This window comes from Gobius niger, assembly GCF_951799975.1.
Source record: "Gobius niger genome assembly, chromosome: 4".
Lineage (NCBI taxonomy): Eukaryota > Metazoa > Chordata > Actinopteri > Gobiiformes > Gobiidae > Gobius > Gobius niger.
The window spans coordinates 20,906,063-20,929,606 of record NC_136855.1 but is presented as its reverse complement, the minus strand read 5'-3'; the positions used below and the strand labels follow the sequence as shown (position 1 = coordinate 20,929,606).

The window sequence follows — 23,544 nt, the reverse complement described above, 5'->3', positions numbered from 1 at the left end:
TTAGGGAACGATGTAGACCAAGATTAAATTTGGATATTTCAAGTTCAGGCGAGAAAGGTAAATTATTGTTTTTAGTTGGTGCTCTGTGTTTGCCAATAGTTTTGATTGCTGTTATATGCACACATGCTCTAGTGTACTCATGCGACTTTGCTTGTTCTGCTTTGCAATTACAAAAAAGATGAGTCTTTGCCATCATCAGACCTGTCGATAGAGCTTAGTTTACATGAGGAACCACAGGCACGAGACTCCTACCCAGAGGATGAGGAGAGTCAAGAAGAGGAAGATCTTCCAAGTTTTTTAATGGCGGAGACGAGTAAGAATTGTTATTGAACTCAAAAATATTCTTACAAATTCCATATTTCACCTCGACTGTTTTGTCTTTCTTAATCGCACAGAATCATCAACCATAACAGAGGGGGGATTTGTGTGGTATAAGTTACGGAAATTTCCCTTTTGGCCTGCCCTGGTGAGCAAAATGTGTAGTATACCGGTGATTGACAGTTCATTTATTTGGTAAATGATTAATATGTTCAACACAGGTAAAAAGTGTGAACCGCAAAATGAAACGGGCCAGTATTATGGTTGTTGACGACAAACTGATTCAACAAAAGAAAGGGTAACTAATGTATAATGTATAGATTGTTATACTGTTCGTTTAATTAATTAATGTTATATGCTTAAGGTTTCTAGTGGCTCTGAGATCTCTGAAACCATATGAATGTGAAGAGTTCGATGAGTTTATAGTAAGTCTCAACACAGTTACTTTTTATTATACCATGACACATGAAACTCACATTCTTTCTTTGCTCACTTTGTTGCAGTGTAAAGCCAAAGAAAAGTATGACGTGGCCATCCAGTGGTCCATTGATCTCATAGAGGACTACATTATGCGTAAAGGTAGACAACAGTTGGTTGTATGTTTCAGGTCAAGGTCATTTTTCTGCATTACTAACTATTTGTTGTTCAGGTATTGGATCATTTTCTGGGTCCTTTCTTGAGTATTATGCTCACAATATAAGTAGGTTGTTTTATATGCAAAGCACATTCATGTGTAGACAGAAATGTTCAGCCTTTTAACTTATTCAAATTTATAACAATCATACAGGCTATCCAGTGAGAAGAAAATACCAGGCCAATGCTGAAAGACTGACGTTTGCCAATGATGTTGTGATGGAGGGGTCATTGCCTGCTGAGGATCTTGAAGACGGCTTTAATGAGGAAGAAGATATGAAACATTTAAAGAGGCTACTGCCAGACCGGACGCATGCTGCTCATAATCGTGCAAATGAGAAATTGGTGCAATTTATTGTGAAACAAGGCATGGTGGACGAGCATCTAGTGGTATGTTTTCAATCAATTGTTTTGTATAGCTTAATATCACAACAGGAGTTGCCTCACAGAAGAACAAGGCGTAGACGAGATGTAGAGTTCAGGCAAATGTAGTGTCCAGGCATAATCAGAGGTAATGTCCTCTGCCCTTAGTCTTACACGGCAAGGAAAAACTTAAACCTAGAGGGAGAAAAGAGAAACCTCAGGGAGAACCACAGGAGGAGAGATCCATTCCCATGGACGGACACAGGCTATAGATAGACCCTGGGCTGATGGGAGTCCCCCCCACAGACGCAGCCCAGACCATGAAAGAACGTCCTGTCCTAGTTGGAGCTTCAGTTATAGTTGTCCAGTCCCTTTATGCAGGGCAGGGGTTCCCCCGCGGATAGGGCAGAAGACAGCGATACTAACGACCAATCGTCTGAAACGCAGGCCTCTCCCAAGAGGGGAGTGGGACAGGGGGGGACACAATGTGCATAGTGATGAACAGACTACAGATAAAATTGTATCATAATTAAAAGACAAAGTATGCTGTAAGCCGAGCTAGTGGATAGGGCACAATGTACTGTACTTCACACAGCTGTGTTACTCCTAAGGCAGCTTTGCTTTAGGCTGGTGGTTAGAGCTTTACCCATCTGACCTGGCCATGAGCTAATTCCAAGAGGAATCTTTTGAGCCTAGTTTTAAATGTAGAGACTGTGTCTGTTCTTTAACATGAGATGGGAATTGATTCAATAAAACCGGCGCTATGCATCAATGTTATGCATCAATTTTCATGCTCTTTTCACAGCCAAATGATTAATAGTGAAAATGATTTGCAGATTAATCAGTTGGCAACATAAGCGTTAGTTGCAGCCCTAGTACACGCACAAAAACAATCCATCAGAATCACTGATAATGGCTGAAGAGTTTTGCAGTGTAAAATTAAAACTTCTTCAATCATCTTTTATAGGCATTAATGTGCGGCCAGCAGTCGTCCAAGTGGCTTCGTTTGTTCTTTTCTGCCAGAAAGAGACGGGTAGTGAACATTTACCTGGAGGATGATGACCAGCTGGACCAAGTGTACCGGTATTTAAATAAGCTTTACACAAAAGCTGCAGAGACAGACGCTTGCTCTGAGAAATTAATATCAATAGATCGTGTTCCATTTATCTTGGACGTCCTCCTACCTGAGGTAAGAAACTGACAGTCGGCTGTACTTTTTTTTTGGTTTAATTTTTTTGTTGTAAATTTAATTAAAGTTTATAACCCTTAACAGGCCTTAATTCATGCCATCGCTGGAGTAGACAACATCTCTCTAGTAAAAGCGGAGGAAAAATATCTGGAAGGACGACGTTTAAGCAACAGGTATGGTTACTAACATTTCTAAGTTTAATCAAATGTATTTTAACTTTTCATGTAAAAAAAACACAACTTGTCATTTCTAGGGAAAGGCAAGAATTTGACTTCATGATTGAACAACAGATGAAATGAAGAGGGAAAAAAAACATTTGCTTCTGCTTTTGCACTGCATTTTTGTCAAATGTTTTTATCCAGAAATGTTCCTTTTATTTTTTCATTCAAAAATATTCAAGCTGTGTAAAGAATCAACAATCCACAATTATGAGGCTGAAATGCATTAAAATTATTCATTTTTTTTAATATGCAATAAATCTATAAATAATGCCAGCTGAATGGGGTAGAGTAGCCTAAATACCAAATGTAACGGAGAACTACCCACCCCAGGATGCTATTGATACTTTTATCATCATGCTTTTTTTTTATAAATAAGTTCCAGGATGTTTAACCTATAGACTAATTATTGGATCGACCAGTTCATGATGAAAGAGGGTGAAGAGCGAATTGTCAGTTGGACTGGAACCTATGACACTGGAATTGGAAGTGATCTGTATGGACATTGCAACATCCTTAATCACTAGACTACCGGCTTCATCGGGACTCAGCCTTTTTGACTGACTTAAGCCACATATGTGACTACTCTTACAAAAGGGTACATGCTTATTTTTACTGTAACATTTTTTATTGATAATAAACAACACTCAGACCTTTTATTATAGACATGTGTCAAAGGCGTAACATTGTACTGTTACCAATGCAAAACTTGCTCCTAATGAGCAGCTTGACACACATAAAGCTATTTTTTGCTGTGGATAATCAAAGAATTGATTTGGACAAGGACCTTCTATTTAATTGCCTTAGTCAACATCTCCATGGAGATGTTAGTGATGTCGGAGGAGAGTGAAATTTTACATTGGTCGAGGCCGACAATCCCCAGGGCAGTGATTTGAAAAAGGTCCAAACAAGGTGTTGACAGAAAATGACTGTGCCTTATTTTCATTATTGGTCATGAATCTTTGCTATGAAAAGTATTAGACTTAAACAGTATTTGTACTAAGTGTAAATACTGTCTAAGTCTAATACTGGCTGAAGTGTCTCACCCATGACAGTCTTCAGCTGTGGGAGCTGGGACTCAAACCACCAACCATTTGGTTATACGACATCCCGCTCTAACATCACCATATAATATCTGTCGGCACCAGTGTTGGGGGTAACGTATAACAAAAGTAGCGAGTTACAAAAATATATTACTTTTTAACTAAGGAATACAACATATTACTGAGGGGAAAAAAGATGGTAATATATTAGTCATTACAATTGAAGTAACTCAAGTTACACATGCACTAAAATTCAGCACAAAATCAGGCTGGACACTGGTGTAAGTCTGCAGTTAAGCATAAAAGTCGTCAAAACAAAACATGAGAGAATGGGGATAAAGAAGGAAAAGGAAATTGTTGACTCCACTTTTGCTTCGTGGCATTATTACTATTTATAGTTCATATTTTGCCAAAAGTAACTCAAAGTAGTGTAACTCGGCTACATTTATGAAACAGCAATGTAATACAAACATATTAAATGTTTAAAGCTATAACTACTAATATAGAATTTGTTACAATTTTAAAGTAATTTGCCCAACACTGGTCGGCACGGTGGCCCAATGTTTAGCACGGTCATGGGTTCGATCCCCGGTCGAGGCCTTTGTATGGAGCTTGCATGTTCTCCCCATGTCTGTGTGGTGTACTCAGGTTTTCCCCACCACTAAAATGTACAATAGGCCGGGATGAATGGTGGAGGTCAGAGGGCGCGCTGTCACAGATGTGTGACAGTCTACAGTTATGTGGCTTAGGGGCCAAACACTACATGCGACATGAAAACTTTATAGAAAAAGGTCACCATATATTCTTATCCAGAAAGTTAAGGGCTCAAATGTATATTTTATGCAAAATTGAGGCTTCTCTAATGCCTCAACTGCAACAGGAATAGAGTCAAATTTGGCCAATTAAAAAAAAAATGAATTTTTGGCATATAGATCAAGGAATGTAGATGTAATGCTGACATGAACTGTGATGCTTGACATAAGGACTTCATTTTGCACAGTTCCTTCTAACCACTCGGAAACACTGGTGGATAATTTGTCATTCTCTATGTAAATCTAACTTTATGAGAAAAGAGTCTGAATACATAGGTTTGTGTTCCTCAATCCAAATAGAAATGTTAAAATTAGTGTTTAAGCATGGTACCTATCAGTTACTGGAAGTCAGAGGACAGATGGGAGCTCTTATCGATAAAAAAAAAAAAAAAAAGGGTGAAACAGGTTGGTATGAAGACCAACCATAGTGGGTGGACACTAATGATTAAATCTATGGTTGATACCACAAGTTCCTTTTTGTAGTAGACATAAAGTCTGTAATGTTTCTGCCCGGCCATTAGGGGCATCTATCCTTTTGTGGGCAGAGTGGGATTGGCGAAGAAGCCGTGCCCTGTGGTGTTCCCAGTTTTGATGGAAATGGCGCTTATCCTCGTTCCAGCTTGAAGTCTGCGGGAGTGTCGCGTGCGTCTCTGTCTAGTGAAGCATCCAGAAGCTTTGGATGACTTTGATAATGAGGTGATTATGATCAAGGATATAGAAAGTTGGATTTATCACCTGGAAGAAACAAACCTTGGTGGCTGAAGTGGCCAACATCATCAGACAGGTAGGCTAGCGGCACATTGCATCACGTTTTAAACTACGCTTGCCTGAAGGCGCTAAATTGAGTCAACACTCGTACCTGTAATGTTCAAACCTCCCAAATGTTGAGTGGTTGGTTTATGAAGTTTCATTGTCATTTTGTTGCTAAGCGTCAGTGTGGGCTACCATAATCCTATCCATACGTTTATGTTGCTAGCTCGCATGGGCTATTAGGCTACACAAAGTAGTGCTATTTGTTAGGCTAGTGCAGTGGTGCAGAATCTATAGCATTAATAATATAGTGTTAAAGTTCTTGACATCCACACAGTAGTGTGAGGTTTTTAAGAGTCCGTGTATTATATTAGTCAACTCGCTCTACATTAGCGTGGTTAAGCTAACGTTAGCTTCAGAGAGTCTTTCACGTTAAACACTGAGCCGGAGCTGAAAGCCCCATGTCCTCATCTAAACTCATGTGTCACATACTGTATGTGCTCACATTGGAGTTATTATAAGTTTACTTGGGACTGGTTTCTCGCATATGCTAAGATCCTGAAGCTATGCCTATTTTGTGTGACCTTGTTAAACAGAGTCGCTGTGTGTATGATGGTCAGATCAATGTTTCACCAGATAATCTGATTAAAAGTTGCACAGTTTCCTGTGATAGAAATGTCTGTTTACTGCACTACAAACTCTGGCCAATCTGTGCTAAATGAGCCACATCATGTTACCAAAAACTAATCACTAAGGATCTACTATAAATAATGTAAAACTGGTCGATCGCATAATGGCTACGTTTGCTTGAACATCAGAAAGATCTAAAGTAAATAGTTTATTGCGACGTAAGCCGTTTCCATATTACACATGTCTGTGTCACTCTCTCCGTGCAGTGAGTCTTGTTGCGCGGGAGTTTACTTGAATCCACTCAGTTCCCAAATGCCATCGCAAGGGGCAGTAATGTGCAACATTTCTGACAACCAAACACAGCCTTTTTTTCTTTTTACAAGTTTCACTGAAAGAACCTATGTTTTAAACAGTTACTATGTATAATGAATGACCCCCTTACAAAACCATGATGTTGTGTATCGTTTGTAATGGTTCATACACAGTATCAGCTGCCAGTAACAGCTGTATGTGCAACTGTGTGTTGACAAGAAAGACCTCCTTTGTTTTGAGAAATAAACAGTAGCAAACTTTCCCCTTTTTGGCTGGGCTGCTCAAACAGGCAAGAATGCATTTATATGTCTCTAATTACAAGCCTTATGTGACGTATTTCTACTGAAATATCATGATGACTGTGTCTCTTGTTAGATACAGTATGTGTTACAGTTGAATAAATAAATATGACCTGTTTTTTTTACTTTAGTGCACAATGCATGATCTGACAGCTCAAGTCACCAGCAGCCTCCTGCCTTTCCCTGGAGTAACCATAAATGCTTTGGGAGAGGATGAAATCACTCTGGACTCTGTCCTACAGGGGAAATTCACTGTTGGTATGTTTCACGGGACAGTAATGAATGTCTTAATGCATCAATGGAGAAATGCAATGCGTAACTCATCTTTGTTTAAAGGACGCAGTGGGCTTGGCTGGTTGGCCTGTGGGCCCCATCTGGAGGCTGTCCATGCTGTGACTGGAGAACGACTGTCTGCATACACGTTTAGTAGCGGTGGGGAGCATCCACCTTGCATCCTCGCTGCTAAAGACTTTGGCTGGTTAAAAAGGTCAGCTTATGAAACCCTTCAATTCTGTTTTCAATATTACACTTTTAATGCATGTCATGAACAGTTATTATAATAATGTGATATTGTGTATGAATATGTTGACTGCTTAGATCTGGGTTGCTTATTGGCTTGGAGGAGACCGAAGGCAGTGTCCTGTGTTTGTACGACTTGGGACTGTCACGAGTGGTAAAAGCTGTGGTTATACCTGGCAGGGTGAGTTTTCGATGAATAACTACATTTCACATTAACAATGCATGACTTAGGTCAAGGCCTTTCGATGATTTAAAATTTATATTATTTATAATATAAATATTATTTATTTATATTATATATTCAGTTAACCTGTACCTGCCAATGTCTTTTCATGTAGATCACAGCTATTGAGCCTTTGGTCAGCTACGGTGGTGCAAGTACCTCGACACAGCACCTGCATCAGAGTTTGCGCTGGTTCTTTGGCATCGCTGCAGTTGGGACTGACCTTGGGCATGTTCTGTTGGTGGATCTCTGTCTCGATGATCTCTCGTGCAACCAAAATGAGCTTGAAGCCTCAGGTAAGGAGCTTGTAAACGCACTACTGGATTTTTGTGAGTTACCTCACATTATTTACAAGCTCATTTTTATGTTAACCAATTTCCTGACATTGCTATTAGTGCTGTTAATTAGTTAATTATATTAATGAGATTAATTATACGTTTGAAATCTGTTTAATTGCAGCTAAAGCTATTGTAATTATTATACTGATTATCTATAATAGGCTGATGTAAATGCTCCCCTTTTAAGCATTTGGGCATAAGTAGTAAATCACAAGTAGGCCTAGAAATTAAAGCCACTTATTACATTTTAATTAAAGTCTACTAGGTTTCCATGTGGTTACATGGAAACCTACGAGGAGCCTAGAACACCATGGCAGCAGAGTTTAGTTTAGCTAATTTATTTTAAGGACAATGTGCAGTTACATTAAAAAGATGGCTGCACCATGGTGTTATTCTCTGTTAAAACGGTGTAATGCACAGCTCTTTGTTCAAGCCTTACTTAAGCCATGATTAATGCATTTTATGTTTTTGATTAATCATATGTTGAACACCGCTAATTTTCATTACAAAAACAGTAAACGCACACAAACTTTTTTTTTGTAGACCTGCAGGTTGTGACCAAGTCTCCGGCTGAGATTCCAAAGCTTAGAGAAGTCAGCAGCAGAGAGGGCAGGCATCTGTGCCTCCAGTTAAATGGAGCCACGGGTGTGGGAGCGACTGCTTTACAGTACATCCCGAGGACAAACCAACTTGCTGTAGGTTTTTCAGATGGATACTTCCATCTGTGGAACATGAAGACTCTAAAGAAGGAGTGAGTAAACAATTATCAGGAAATACATTTATAAACCGCTACTTACTATTTTACTTTTTCTTTTTTAGATACCATTCTCAGTTAGATGGTGGCAAGGTTCCTGTGAATGCATTCACCTTCCAGGAGCCTGAAAATGACCCCAGGAATTGCTGCTACCTCTGGGCTGTCCAATCCTCTCAAGACCTGTAAGTCATACTTCTTAAATAAAAAAAAAACATTAAACAAATCAGAACAAGCACTCAATCAATACTATTTCCTTCCTGACAAAGTGAAGGGGATATGGTCAGTCTCCGTCTGCTGCAGTTGGCCTTCAGTGAACGAAAATGTTCAGCCTCCGGAAAGATTCTTTATGAGGTGTGCGCATACAGGATCTGACCACAGTGGTACATCTCTGTCGTGTTTATTATAATTTCTCACTGTCTGATGCTCAGGGCCTGGAATACTGTGAGGAGCGGTACAGTCAGGAGCTGAGTGGGACAGCATTTCCTCTCAGGACTCAGGCCACAAATACCCGCTTGCTCAGTTGTCAAACCATTGAGAAATTCAGACCTCATCTTGACAGAGATGACAGCATGAACGAAGGTAAACTTGTTTTTAAATGTAATTATATTATGTTATTTTAAAGATGCATGTTGTAATGAATTGTGCTTTCTGTTTTAGTGGCATCACCAGACACAAGTGTGTCAATCTTTAGTTGGCAAGTTAGGGCTTATGGCCAAGGAACCCCAGCCACTTACATTGGAGTGTTTGACATCAACCGTTGGTATCATGCACAGATGCCAGATTCCTTAAGGTATGGTGTGATTTACATAGATTTGTTTTGGATACGTTTTAATTAACTTTAAAGCAATATGAAATGCATTTTTATCTTTGTTTTGTTAGAGCCGGTGAGTCGTTGCAAAATTGTCCTTATTTGGCCGTCTGGTCTCTGGACGCGGTGATGCAGATGGTGGCTCCTCATGTGCTTCTGGATGTGGTTGTAAATGACCGCAGCCTCAGCAGGGGTTTGCCTTATACCTGCCCTCCACCCGAACAATACTTCAATCCCACGACTTACAACTTTGGTTTGTGTCAAAATAAAAGCCATTGAAAATATATGTTTAATATAACTAATCTAAAACTGGTATTCCCTACCAGATGCTACCTGTTTGCTCAACACTGGAATTGTTCATCTTACCTGTTCTGGATATCAGAAAGAGGTAGGTTCTCAAAATTGCCCAGCGCTATTTCCATCCTGTGCTATGCAGAATGTGTACATCTTTTTTTTTTATTATTATTTTTTTCTTTACACCAGACTCTGGGCTTCTTGAAGAAAGCTGCTCCCTGTTCCAGTGATGTCATCTCCTCTAGTTATTCTCGCTGCCTCATGTCTGGCTTGCTTTCCAGCCGCCTGGCAGACACTCAGGCATCCAGCGTGTCTCAGGTAAGCTGGCGCCATTTCTTTCTGATAGTTTTTGTTATCCTTATTTATAAATGTGCTTTTAGGAGGAGCAGCTAGATGCAATTTTATGCACAGCTGTGGAAACCAGCTCCTTGGGATTAATTACTGGCTGTATTAAACAGTGGACTGCAGAGGGTGAGAAAACCTAGATTTTTGAACACGGATGATGGTGAATGTTGTTACCTATGATTATTTTCTTGCTGCCTTTCAGAGCAACCAGGTTCAGCTCTGAACCTGCGTTACATTCTTGACTGGGCCTGGAATAAAGTTGTTCAGACAAAGGAGGAGCTTGACGGCATCTGTATGTTTCACTTCATTTCACTTCATTCTTTTGCGCTACACAAGTGCTTTTATATGAATGGGTGCAAGAACAGCTCCAAATCCCTCCCAAAAAAGAGAGCGGCAGGTGTCACACGGTTCCTTTTGGATGTACCCCAAGCATCTGCACATTAACTCGGACAGATTGCAAAGCCTATTGCTTACTCTAGCTCTGTCAGCGTTTTTTACTACTGGGGCGGGAGCTGCAGGATGCCGGCCTGCGACTATAACTTAGCTTCAAGTGCAAAAAAATTATTAAAATATTATGGAGGGACCAAGCGAAGCGCCGGCTAAATTAATCAAAAGTCAGCCTTGAGCGATTCACTACGGTTCCTGCTCTGTCTGCCACATTCAGAGTGGCTTTGAACACCGGGAAACTCCGGGGACTGTGTGCACAGATGCTCTAACAGTGGCCATGCTGCCAGGAAGAGTTGCTGCAAGGCAGCGCGTTAGTCTGAACACACGCGGGTTTAAAGAATAATATAATATAATTAATAAACTTTTAAGTTCTTAACACACTTTTATAAAAGTAAAGTAGTTGTCGGTTGGGTTCTCTTGGAATCTTGGAATATTTGACGATGCAGTGAGAAAAAAAGTCAATTTTCAGTGTGCTGATGGCGTGTTCAGTTGTGTGTGTGTGTGTGTGTGTGGACACCTGCGGCTTATAGACAAATACTGCTGCTTATATATGTTCAATTTAATCTTGTAAAGTTTAGTCGATGCGGCTTATATTGAGGTGCACTCAATAAGTTCGAACATCACGGTATTTATGTTATGCAAATTGTTGTCAACATGTTTATGTATTGTTTTTCTCTTGCAGGTGCACCACTGTTTGACAGTTCTTCAAACTTTACCGACCCCCAGACGATGCAACTGCTTCAGCACAGCCAAAGATTACTCACAAACCTCAGCACCATTTTCCATTGTCTGCTCAGTGAAGCTCAGGAACTCACGCAGAAAGGTATTTAACAGTTGAGAAAAATAGATGAATAAAAATGAAGCTTTACCAGCCTTTTCTAAAACGTCCTGGTCACGTTTTACAGGGCTGGTGGGGCTCATGAACAAGAATATGGTGTCCAGCCTCATTTCGAAGTATGCTCAAGTTGTGCTCTGGTTCTGTCGCACTGGTCTTCTGCCTGAGGGATCAGGTAATGACTGTATATTAAAAGTAAAAGACCAAATAGTTCAGATTTTACTCAATTTATTTAAATTGTTTGTGCCTCCGCCAGATGAAGATGCTCTTCAGATTTCCAGGCCTTTTTACAGTCATTCTGTCATTAGTAACTATTACACCATTCGGAGGGAAGAGCTCAACAGACTGGCCAAGTGCGTCAATTTGGTTCAATATCAATGACGCATGTTTGAGTCGGTTTATTAAACATTGTCAAAACTATTAACATTTCAGAGGCAAGTGGTGTGCAGACTGCCTTATGATTGATGGGTTGGTCGACCATTGTGGCGATCGCTTGGTCAACCTCTGGAGAAGGGATGAGGGTGGAACAGGACGATACCCACCACCAACGTTACACGTATGAAGGAATTGTATTTAACAGCCCTAAATCCAACATGGATGTTCATAACTATGATTCCTTGTTCCGCAGGCTTTGTTGGATATCTATCTTCTCGACAATATTGATGAAGCTGCCAAACATGCCATTGTATCCTCATCAGTTTACTTTGTTTCATTCCATATTTCTTTTTCCTTTCCATATGAGCCTTAACCAAATGTATGTAGGTCATTTATCTTTTGCTGGATGTCATGTACGCCTTCTCAAATAAAGAGGGCGCATCAGTGGAGTCTTTCCCAACAGCGTTTGCAATTCCTATTGGTCTGGTCAAATTAATACAAGGACTCTGGCTGCTGGACCATCATGACCATCAGGTACATGCATCAAATATCTATTACCGATCTCTTAAGTCTTGCTATTTCTTTTTACATGTGCATTTCATCACAATAAATTTCTATGTACCGGGTTTGTTTTGTTGCCTTTTAGAGTGCCTTTGAACTGCTCTTACATCCAGCCGCATCTCCGTGTCAGTTTGAGTGGCAGCATGAGCGTATACTGCAAGCGCTGATGTGTCAGGGTCAACACACTGAGGCACTGAGATACTTTCACGTCACCAAACCTCCCATTGCTTCCACTTCACAAGCAAAACTCTGCCTTTCCGTACTTCTACACAACAGGTCTGTATGGCTAAAAAGAACTACAATCAACATAACAACATAACCTAATGCTGCATAGACACAAGCACAAGTCTGTGAACACATACCATACCTCAGGCTCAGAATGTCCACCATTAAAGGTTTTACATCATGTTAAATGTTTTGATAATTGTAAATCAATGAACATGGAAGTTTTCAGTTAAATCTTCTACACTACCTTGTAACAAGTGTCTGTTTTTATTTTAGATGTCTTATAGAAGCGTGGACCCTGATACGACAGCACTCAAATCGTCTAAATATCAGTGAGCTTTTGGGATTTCTCTATGAAACTTGTCAGGAACTGGGCTTGATCAAAGAGCTCCTAAAATTGCCTTTAGGTCTCTCTGAACAGGTATGTCACCTCACAACAAAATGCATTTGTACAACTGTTGTGTATTTTTGGATAAATATGAAATGATTCTGATTCACAGGATGGTTTGGAGAAGTTTCTTCAAGGCACTGGCGGGTTGCAGAATAGGGAGCTTCTGATGGTGCATTACCTTCAGCAGGCCAACTACATACCTGCCCTGCAGCTCAACCAGACTCTCAAAATGAATCTGGTGGTAAGTTAGCTCAAGCAGACACAACACAGCTATATGTATTGTTGGTACTGAAACAAGACCAAGAATGTGCATCTCTCATTCAGAATGAAAGAGATCCCAAACTCAAACAACAATCGAACACAAGAAACTCCATCCTTGATCAGTACGGCAAAGTTTTGCCTAGAGTTCAGAGAAAATTGGCTACGGAACGTGCCAAACCTTATCAACACCCGCACATCATCCACAAGGAAGGTACGAACTATTTAAATTACGGCTATTCTATCTCATGTACCAACTACCAAAGCATGTTAATAAACCCATTAACTTTCCAAACTAGTCTCACGGCCACAGCCTCTTTCAACCATCACAAAGAGATCTGGCAACGAGAAGGTGATATCTAGGGCTGGTTTTATCAATAATGTTCTCACCAAAATTGAAGAAGTTTGGATTGGCAAAGGAGTTTCTCCCCGGTCTTCTCCATCCAAGAGGTGAGCTCAAGGCTAATTCAATGTTATTTAACAAGTGATTATTAATCAAATCTCTATGTAGCCCAAAAGCCTCAGAACTGAAAAGTCCTGGTCCAGCTCCTTGCTCTGCACTTCCTGAACCTTTTCTGGGGACACCAATCACCATGTCTGCAAAACGAAAATCAAGGTTTTAACTTTTAACTGCTCACATGATTCAATAATGTTTAATTTCTAGTGTAGCATGTATGTGTGAGCTTCTCTTCTCATGTCCCATATTCAGGCTGATGAAGCTGGTGGTACAACCCTCCTGTCCAATGCCTCAGTCTCTCTTGAGCCCCCCCAGGCCTCCCAGTTGGGTTTCACCAAAAAGCATCAGCAAAGCTTCAGAGCTCAGTTTACTGCGAACCCCACAGGTTGTCAAGGTAGAAATACAGTCTTAACATATTTATCTATTTAGGTTGAATATGTGGCATATTATCTAAAAATGCTTTTCTTCTTTTTTACTCATTTTTGCACAGAGAGCTCGGGCTCTGGCTGCTTCAGGTCCTGTGTTTGCAGCTTTTACCCCCCAGTCCATTTTGCGCAGCAGTTTAAGACCTACTCCTGTAGCCACTCCCTCTGCCTCGCCGGGACGCTCCATCACGCCCCCACTCCGTAAGGAGAACCGCATCACCTTCATTGAAGAGGCGGAGTCTCCTGAGGTAGAGAAAAGCATTCATTGGACCAATGGGGTAAGAACGCACCTCAAACAATACACATTTTCTTGGAAAGCCTTTAAATGATGTATACTGAAATGTGTTCAGGAGGCAGCTGACGACGAGATTAGCCTCTTGACTCGAGGGGCTCTGCTTTCAAAAGCCACTCGTAAGTCCTGGTCTTCACATGAAGAGGGGGATGTGCAGAAGGAAGAGCCGCAGTTATTACCTCCTGACGGGGGCATTCCCTCGCCCCACCCGAGTGTATCCAATCCACCCTCAATTCATGAAGATTCAGAAGATGCCAAACCACAGCTGGTCTCAAGTTTTGAAACGAGTGAAATGTCTGTCCGATCAACTGACACAACCTTAGAATTTTACGATGCTCCTCTCGCAGAGGATCAAGACAAGAACAAGGATGAGGACGATGATGATGGAATAGTGACCATCAAAGCACCACCAAACCAAGAAGCAACACTTCAGTCCATGTTTACTAGTGAGCAAGTTGATCATGAGCAGGAGGTGCCTGAGGAAGAAGAGCAGCCTGTTGTGCAGCATGAGGAAGATGCCAAATACGAAGATACAGCGGAGAGTAATTCTGCACATGAAGCAACAAATGAAGGTGACGTGCCAGCTGAAAACATGGATGAGGAGATTCTCATCAAAGTGTGCGCAGAACAAGAAGCTGCTGTGACTGCGACTGAGCAAGACACATCTACTCACGGTACAGGAGTTCAGTACCAATTAAAATGTTTTATCAGTTACTTCACATTCATTTTTATCACTGTAAAAATGCTTGTTTTTATTCAGGTGGTAATGAGGTCACTGAATATTCATACTCCCCAGATGAAGACGTTTGCGATCAGCCTGCTGTGCAGAATGAGCAGTTCTGCATCACTGAATCTGCTGCAGAGATTGAAGCTGTAAAACCATCTGAGGACACGGACCCCACAGATGAACCACAGCCAGAAGTGGAGCCTTCAGCAGGTTGATTAAAATAGCTTCAAGATAAAACATAGTGGCCCTCATTTCAGAGTGTATGCGAGGTGTATGAAAAAATGCCGCTTCTGAACGTGGGTGTGTGGTGCTATACATGTACACTGATTTCAACTTACCACCACACTGCACGTGAATCACACTGTTATTAGAGTGAAATTAGTTTTGTCCTCAGTATATTGTAAACCAAAATAATTGTGCACCGAATACCCTGCTTATAATTCTAAAGCATTTTATCAATTTCATGAACATGGAGACTAGTTTTCTAGTGACCCGGAAAAGTGACCCTGCAAGTTGAGAAACACGCTTATAAAGCCATCCCTGTAAAGTAATGTACATGTTATATGTTAGGAAGGTTAAGTATGGGCTACAACTGATTGCTGTGGCCTATATAAATATTTTTTATTCATCTTGTATATCAGGTTAATGTGGTTTTGTTTTATAAATGAAACATTTCATGATCTGCCCATTGAGCAAAAAAGAAATAGCACATTTAATATGTTAAAAGCAGTCATTTTGAATTTCCCAGTTGAAAAAATGCTCTATTTTGCTGTAATTTATGTAGGTGAGGCCTTTTTATACATTCATATTTCAGGGTGTCTCATTCAAATGTCTTTGTTTTTAGCCACATTTAGCTCTTGTGCGTCCAGCAGGATTAGAGTAATACGCAAAGTTTCACATGTACCCCAGCATATGATCCAATATATGCTTTTTTAGATAGGCATTCTACAGAATACCTGCATTATCTACTTGTAACCTACAGAATAAACCAAAATATACACCATTCTGTTTGCTTATAAATGAGGGCCCTCTTTCGTCATCGTTTATAGTCTATCACAGAAGTCATTTGTAATAACCTTTTTTATTCACTAGATCTGACAGAGTTTGTCCAGAGGCATCTCTTTGGGGATGATCTGTCTTCCCCTCTGACGCGTTCAGGAATACATTCGCTGCCTCGGACCTCCATCAGGTATTTAAGGCTAGTTTGGTAAATGCTCTTGCAACTAGTGATGCCCCAGTCGGATACTGGTAGCAGATATCGGAGCTGATACTGGAAAAAATATGATATTGGATATCAGTGACAAATATCCGATACTGAACCGATACCAGTTTTGGCTCTCAAAAACACAACTTTCACTAACTAAATGTAAGTGAATATGGACATGCTGTATGTCATGGAGAATTCAGTCGCTGAGTTAGTTTTAACCTTGGCTAACACATTTTGCATTATTATTATTCTTGTAGCAAAATGCAGTGGCTAGCTTTAGCAGCATGCTAACGGGAGCATGCTAATGCTAACGGCAACTAACAAGGCTGGGTCAGAAACTATGATAGAAATACCTTAAGTATTCTAATAAACTAAAATCAGCCACTACTGGAGCGGCCAAGTTCATGAAAGCTGTTAAAGAATAACTGATACAAGATATTTGTAATGCACAAGTAGTAATGATCAGATCACTTTATGTGAACGATGAAAAAATAGTGTCTCAAAGATTGATCTCACTATGAAAATAAGAGGATCAATCACATTTTCACTCAGAGAAATACACTTTTAAGAAAGTGTCTCGGTATCGGTAAATATCGGATATCGACAGATAATCAAACCCCCAATATCGGAAGCAAAAAAGCTGGATCGGTGCATCTGTACTTACAACTATGAACGCTGTAATCTAAGCTCATGACTTATTTTTTAAGTCTTTGATCATTTTCATATTTGACTGTGTGGCTTTAGCAGCTTTTGATCTATATTTATTTCCAGTGAGTCGTTCCATCAAGACGACGATGAGGAGGAAGAAGCTCCTGCCAGCACTGCCCCAGCATTTACCTCTCAGAAATCTACCACCTCCGTAACTTCCTCTGAGCCCACAGGCACAGACTCTCACTGTGAGCAACTCTAGTCAGACTTCTAACTTTATGTCTCCTACGCACTAATCCATGTTTATCTTCTGTGTTTTCAAAGCCGTTGTCAGTGTCAACGACAGTGAGGAGCTTTCGAGACCAGTCTCTGGTGATGAAGATGATGAAGATGAAGAGGAGTCTGATGATGTTGAGGAGGAAGAGGAGGAGGATGAGGATGAAGAGGAAGACTCGGGCAGTGAGGTGGAGATAATTGAAGAGATCCAGGGCAGACCACCACCACTAGTTGAGTCGGCAGAGTTCGAAATAGAAGAACAATCCCACTTTTTGCCAAATTTGTCCGAACAGGAAGCAGAAGCCTTTTCCTCTGAGATGAAGGTAACAATGACAGCTTGTTTGTTTAAAGCTAATTTACCTAAAACACTGTACAGACAGTTTCACATTACTTTTAACTCTAAATTCTTCTGTTAGTTGTTTTCCCCTTGTTAAATCCCTGTAATTCATTTCATCCCTAAAGGCCTATTCATACTCCACAAGACGCAGGAACTTTGTTCTTCTTCTTGAGGCAAAAAGAACGAGAACAAAGTTCGTCTGGGCTCTGACATTTCATACTCCATAAGGCGTGTTGCTGCCGAACTGCCACGCCCCCTTTTTCCGCAGCCAAAACAATCAAGGAATTACAGAAATGCAACGAGCCATTTGAGTTCAAACTATTATAAAATGTATCAGTCACAGTATTACAAACATTTTGAAGATTGACTTCATGTTTAGCACACATCTCCCGCTGGTTTATTACGTTAGAAAATGTTAGCGTTTACGTTGAAAGCTTGCTTCCTGTGTAGCTCTCAGTACAGGCGTTGTCCATCCAAGAACCTTGATTGAACATGTTGTTTGACGTTTCCCGGTGTTTGATGAAAGTCTAAGGTTTACAAGCTTGGTATCCCTCTGTCCACGAGCCTGAACCACTTTTTTCTTCATCACTCGCCTCTTTCACGCAGGTAGCACCAGGCTCTTCTGTTTCTTCTTTGTCTTCGCCCAAAACGTCCGTGTGTTTCTCCCCAGGACTTTTTTGCCATTTGCGAGCGGTGCCTCAAAACTATCCATGTTGTCTCCCGTTTTCCGCACCGGTGTTAGTAAAGTAGTAAACATTGGATTCTCGCTTCCCGCTTCCGCCAAAATAACCCCGCCCACTAAAAATCCAGCCAATCACAGCCAGAGTTCTCGCAGCCTTGCCGAAAAAAGTTCTGCTGAGCTGACGCGTCAGCAAGAGCTGCCGAACAGGAGCTGCTCTGGGTGCGAGAACAAAGTTCTCGCGTCTTGTGGAGTATGAATAGGCCTTAACTCTTAACCCCATAGGGCATTTACATGAATAAAACGTTTTCTTTTGTACATACAGACAGCCGATGAAGATGCAGTTGGGGAGGTTGTCATGGTTCGAGTGAGTACAGATGGAGAGATGGATCAAGATGAGGAAGAAGACCAGGACGCAGCATATGTGGAGCTCAAACCTTCTACCACTCTGTTGGTTCCTCTGGAGCTTGTGGAGGGACAGGACGCCCTGGTGAATGCTGCTGACCCTGAACCCAATGAGATTTTCCAAGCAGCGTTGCCAAATGACCTCAAAACTGAGAGCCAGAGCAGCTTCTCGCTCACTTTAGATTTGGAGGAAGACTGGGAGAAAGAGCCAGAGCCATATGAGAATAACCTTCTGTCTACTAACGCCTTACAGTTTGAAGTAAAGGATCTGACGGAAGAACCTGTGGCCATTCCTGAGGTTGAGGTTGTGGAAGAAAGGGAGTCAACTGAAGAACCTGTGGCCATTCCTGAGGTTGAGGTTGTGGAAGAAAAGGAGTCAACTGAAGAACCTATGGCCATTCCTGAGGTTGAGGTTGTTTTAGATGAAAAGGAGTCAACTGAAGAACCTGTGGCCATTCCTGAGGTTGAGGTTGTGGAAGAAGAGGAGTCAACTGAAGAACCTGTGGCCATTCCTGAAGCTGAGGTTGTGGAAGAAGAGGAGTCAACTGAAGAACCTGTGGCCATTCCTGAAGCTGAGGTTGTGGAAGAAGAGGAGTCAACTGAAGAACCTGTGGCCATTCCTGAAGCTGAGGTTGTGGAAGAAAAGGAGTCAACTGAAGAACCTGTGGCCATTCCTGAAGTTGAGGTTGTGGAAAATGTTGATTTGCCAGACACTGAAATCCTTGAAGAATCTGGAGAGAAAGAGTTGGAATCCCTTGAGGTGGACACCCCAGTGGAGTCAAATGAAGAGTTGCCTAATGGAGAGTCAATTTTCGACAATAATGAACAAGTAGAGCATGAGAATGCAGAAATACAAACTGAAGAGGAGATACCTGAACCAGTGCACGATATGTGCAATGAAAAAGACATCCAAGTTACTACAGCGGCAGATGCAGTTGTTGAAGAGGATGAAACGGAACCCTCTGACAAACCAACTGAGCCAGAAGAGCTACTTAAAGAAGACGCACTGAAGCCCACCACAGAGGCCATACATGCAGAGCAGGAGGACATAGTCCCTGTTGATGCTCCAAAGGAACAAGAGGAGGAAATGGAAATGAGAGAGGAGAAAAAAGAGACAATAGAAGATGACACAAAAAAACAGGAGCTTGTGGTTGCACTTGAAGAGCATGTTGATGCTGTGCCAGACGATCAGCCAGTTCTAGAGACTCCAGGCTCAGGTAGAAAGAGCAGAGCTCCTTATGCTCCATCTCTAAGGACCATCAGAGCCAGCAGGGCGGTCGCCTTTATCTCTCCTGTGTCTGAGGAGACGTTTGACACAGCAGAAGGGAAGAACGAGGTTCAAGTGAAGGCAGTTGAACAAGAAGCAGTCACTGCATTCGCCACCTCTCCGAGTCGTTCAAGAAGAAGCAAACAAGTTAAAGAAAATATTATTAGCACACCGAGACGAAGTACTCGCAGAACTAAGGCTGAGTCTCAGCCTGAAGTTGAATTGGAGCCAAAATCTGAACAAGAAGACAAAGTGGACACAGCAGAAATAGTGTGTGATAACATTGTGTCCAGCACAACCAGGACATTGTCTCCAGGCAGAGGACGAGCTTCACAGAGGTCTTCTACAAGAACCAGCATACAGATCAGCAATGAGGTGGAGGAAGTCAACACTGAGTCAGAGATAAAGCAAGAAGCAGATGACTTTAATGCTGTAACAAAGTCTTCTGGGCGAGGAAAAACCCCCACGAAAAGGAAGGCGGCACAGTCAAACACTCCTCGCAGGTCCAGTCGTAGGACAGCGAACGCTAGCGCAGAAGCTTCACAACCATTAGACATACTTGAAGAGGTGGAGGAACAAGAGGAACGAGTCAGACCGACTCCTCCAAAACAGATCTCCAAGAAATCTAAAGCTGAACCAATGCTACCTGCTCCTGTAGAAGAAGAAGAAGAAGAAAATGACAGGGAACATTTGACCCCCAGTCCTGCGAGAAGAACTCGACAATCCAACCGCATTACTCTCAGTGTTTATCCACAGGTAAGTGTCTATTCAACTGTTCATTTCATGTCACATTCTCACATGTCATATAACAAACACTGTGACATGCAAAGGTTTGGGCACTCAGATCGATGGCTTTGCTCAAACTTTTGCATACCTCTGTACTGTAATTTCATCCATGAGTTTTCCATTTCCCATCCTCATCAGTTTTTCCATGACCATCTATCCAGGTAAAACTGGTGCCTGTTTCAATTCCTCAGAGTGTGAAGAAAAGGGCAACGAAAGGCCAAGACCAGTCCGAGCCTGAACCACTGAATGATGCAGAAGCCATTTCCAAAACTAAAAAGCTATGGGATCAACCTGAGGACGAGCTGCCTTTACTGCACCATCCTTTAGAAGTGGACTCTGAGATCCCTGTATCAGACGCACTCATCAAGAGGCTTCAGGATGACAAAGAGCAACATGGTGTGTAGGGACTGCACTTAAAACAAACATAATTCCCTCAAACTCTAACCTCAAGCATTTTGTTTATTTTGAAACCATAGTTTCTAGGTCCATAACAAGAACCAGCAAGAGACGCGCAAAGTCTGTGGTGGACCCTGGACCTCCAATGGAGAACAGTTTGGCTTTTGACTTGGACAAATCTGGTCCTGGCGAGAGCTCTTTCATTTATTCCCCTTCACGACGAAGAAATGCAGGTGTGCATTCAACGCATGTAAAACACCATATCATAATTTAGAGGACATAAACTAACTGGATTTGTGTGTTTGTCTTAGCTAAGGGATCTGAGTCTCCCCATCACAGTGAACGGGCGGCTCCTGTCACCCGAAGCAGGAGGAAAGTCTCCACTGCTGATGCGGTGGCTGAACAGGTGAGTTAACAAAACGATGTATGAGGAAACTGACTATAGTTTTCAGAATGTAGTGGCTGAGTAGCTAGCACTTCTCACAAGCAACAAGGTCCCGGGGTTATTTCCTGGGCTGACCAGAACCTTTCCGTGTGGAGTTTGTATGTTCTGCCTGTATCTGGGTGAGCTCCTCCTGGCACTTTTCACCGTTGAGCCAACACATGCACAGCAGTAGTGATGCGTGGGTCGACACGAAATCCACGGTCTACCTGCGCATTCGGGTGGGTTCCTCAAATGTACAGAAAACCTTGGGACTGGGTGGGCGGGTTAGAAAGCAACATTGTTGGCTTACAACATTAAGTGCACTGTTATCCATAATTGGATGTCCAGTTTTATGGGGTAAATGTATCATTAGCATGTTTTGTTTTCTCATGGTGAGAAATGATGTAGCTACAGAATAGTATACTACGGCAACGGCAGTGTGCCCATGCACGACAGGCACATGTGATGAATATGATGCAGAAGCAAGGCACAGCTAAAATAACACGGTGACAGCTTCTTACTAACCCGAGGAGTGCCGCTTATCACAGCGTCAGGTCGGTAGGCTCATCCTACTTTTGTTCCAAACTCCTGCTTAGTTTGACAAAGAGTTGTCCATGACGTGATAAAAGAAAAGCCTTGTGATAGTTTCTGCTCCTCATTTCCATAAGTGATTTCAAAGGTGTCTTCAGCGGCTCAGTAACAAAACAACAAGCGCCATTTCTTCGCTGTAAACTTGCGGTCACGGGACACACATTTGAGTGACAGCCAACTGTAGAGCCCCTCATGTGGCGCATTTGTAATGTGTGTTGATTTGAGACTAATCCTGGCCAAGATCCTGGATCTAGCTGGGGCACAGGAGCGAGTGGAGTCATCCGCTGTTGACAGGTTACCCTGTGGCACTGTTTGAAGAATGAATCCGATGCAGAAGGAGAATTTTCCAGGACCAGACGCCAAACTCCTTAAAAATGCTAATGGAAAGTAATGCAATGTTTTCTCTGCAGGATGAAATGTCTGCAGAAGATAACGCTGAAGAACCAGGGGTCTCACATACCAGAAAAAACAGCAAAAGAGCAACAAGGTATGACTCGCTAGTTGTCACTGTTTCAGATAAAATGTTACATTTTGCAACACAATTCATACATGTTTTTCTTTATATTTATTTTAGATCTAAAGCAGCGTGGGAGCCCGCATTGATAGCAGAGGTGGACCTTCTCACCCCTCTGCCTAGTCCAGCTGATCCTGTTCCTCGGGCTCAGAAAAGAACAAAAGAAGCAGAGGGCCCGACTTCAACCATGAACCTTCGGCGCAAACGTATTATGGACACCGTTTTAACCAAACCAGTCACACGGAGGAAGAAACTATAGGAGGCTGGCCACCTGTGAATCATAATCCTCAGGTAGACTCCTGAAGATGACATTCATCGGTGTCAAGTCAAAGCAGAATATATGTGTAAATATACTTTTCTTTGCTAATGGATGAAAATAATGCTACTAAGGCATGAACATATTTTTGGGACAGTTCACTTGTGTAAAGAGAACTTTATTTTTAGAGTTTGCATGTCCCGCGCCTACAAACTTGATTTCAACCGATTAGTGTACATTAGCCCTTTTGTGTTGGCAATATGCAAATGTTAAACTGCTTCTCTGGGCAAAAAATTACAAAAGGGAAATGCAATCTGAGGTTGTACTTTTCTGTTTCAATCAGAGAAATGAAACAAATTACCTCTGAAAAAGAGGTTTTATTTACATCCACAAATTTTATGTTTTTATTGTTTTGAGGAGCGCTATTTTTCTACTTTAGAAAAAAGCAGCCAATCCACTGAAAAAAAAACTTTCCTACAAATAAAATGTATATAGTATTTTGCTATGTTCCAAATAAAGTCAATAAATGAATAAATTAAACAATTATGATGGTTTGGAAGTTTCAAATGGTTTTATTTTCTGATGGGACAGCATATCTTAGTCTTAAATCTGTAATTATCTGTAAAATGCACTCTTGTACACTGCAAATTGGACTGTACTGTACAAAGTAAAAAATGTGAATTAATATCTGCATAAACGCATTTGGACATGTTTACGTTGGACATGCTTGAAGGCTTTGCAAATATCACGCTATTTTTGATGAATGTATGTAAAATGGTATTTTGATGACTGCTCTTTGATAAACATGTGAAACTGAAAATCTGTGTAGTTTTTATCTTTATCCAATGGTCCGTATGTAAAGAGGCTATAATTGTGTGCAGTGAGTGAAAGTCTTTGTTGTGTCTGTGTAACTGGAC

At 41.4% G+C, this 23,544-nt stretch overlaps 2 protein-coding genes across 4 annotated transcripts; both read left to right on the top strand.

Moving 5' to 3' along the window:
* Positions 1-405: 405 nt before the first annotated feature.
* Positions 406-2,963, top strand: LOC306962124 (PWWP domain-containing DNA repair factor 3B-like). Its single transcript, XM_079555193.1, has 9 exons — positions 406-466; positions 540-616; positions 683-743; positions 822-897; positions 968-1,018; positions 1,106-1,341; positions 2,282-2,503; positions 2,588-2,676; positions 2,757-2,963. The coding sequence occupies exons 2-9, from the start codon at positions 561-563 to the stop codon at positions 2,800-2,802; spliced, it is 837 nt and encodes a 278-aa protein (XP_079411319.1). The 5' UTR covers positions 406-466; positions 540-560; the 3' UTR covers positions 2,803-2,963.
* A 2,169-nt stretch (positions 2,964-5,132) lies between these two features.
* On the top strand, positions 5,133-23,413 carry ahctf1 (AT hook containing transcription factor 1). Of its 3 annotated transcripts, none has more exons than XM_079554558.1 (40): positions 5,133-5,272; positions 6,699-6,825; positions 6,904-7,054; positions 7,165-7,267; positions 7,425-7,605; positions 8,191-8,398; positions 8,467-8,583; positions 8,668-8,752; positions 8,830-8,980; positions 9,059-9,191; positions 9,281-9,462; positions 9,536-9,597; positions 9,693-9,821; positions 9,884-9,974; positions 10,051-10,140; positions 10,978-11,118; positions 11,201-11,305; positions 11,387-11,483; positions 11,563-11,686; positions 11,759-11,815; positions 11,893-12,039; positions 12,152-12,342; positions 12,568-12,712; positions 12,792-12,923; positions 13,007-13,154; positions 13,240-13,390; positions 13,452-13,556; positions 13,650-13,791; positions 13,888-14,100; positions 14,173-14,788; positions 14,875-15,051; positions 15,934-16,030; positions 16,820-16,944; positions 17,021-17,295; positions 18,314-20,416; positions 20,608-20,842; positions 20,923-21,075; positions 21,154-21,248; positions 22,268-22,344; positions 22,432-23,413. In XM_079554558.1, exons 2-40 carry the CDS (start codon positions 6,705-6,707, stop codon positions 22,628-22,630), a joined length of 7,854 nt encoding a protein of 2,617 aa, XP_079410684.1. In that variant the 5' UTR covers positions 5,133-5,272; positions 6,699-6,704; the 3' UTR covers positions 22,631-23,413. The 3 variants fall into 3 exon arrangements, with proteins under 3 accessions (XP_079410684.1, XP_079410685.1, XP_079410683.1); XM_079554559.1 differs by having other exon boundaries at positions 5,139-5,360; positions 20,638-20,842; XM_079554557.1 differs by having other exon boundaries at positions 5,139-5,360.
* Positions 23,414-23,544: the final 131 nt, after the last annotated feature.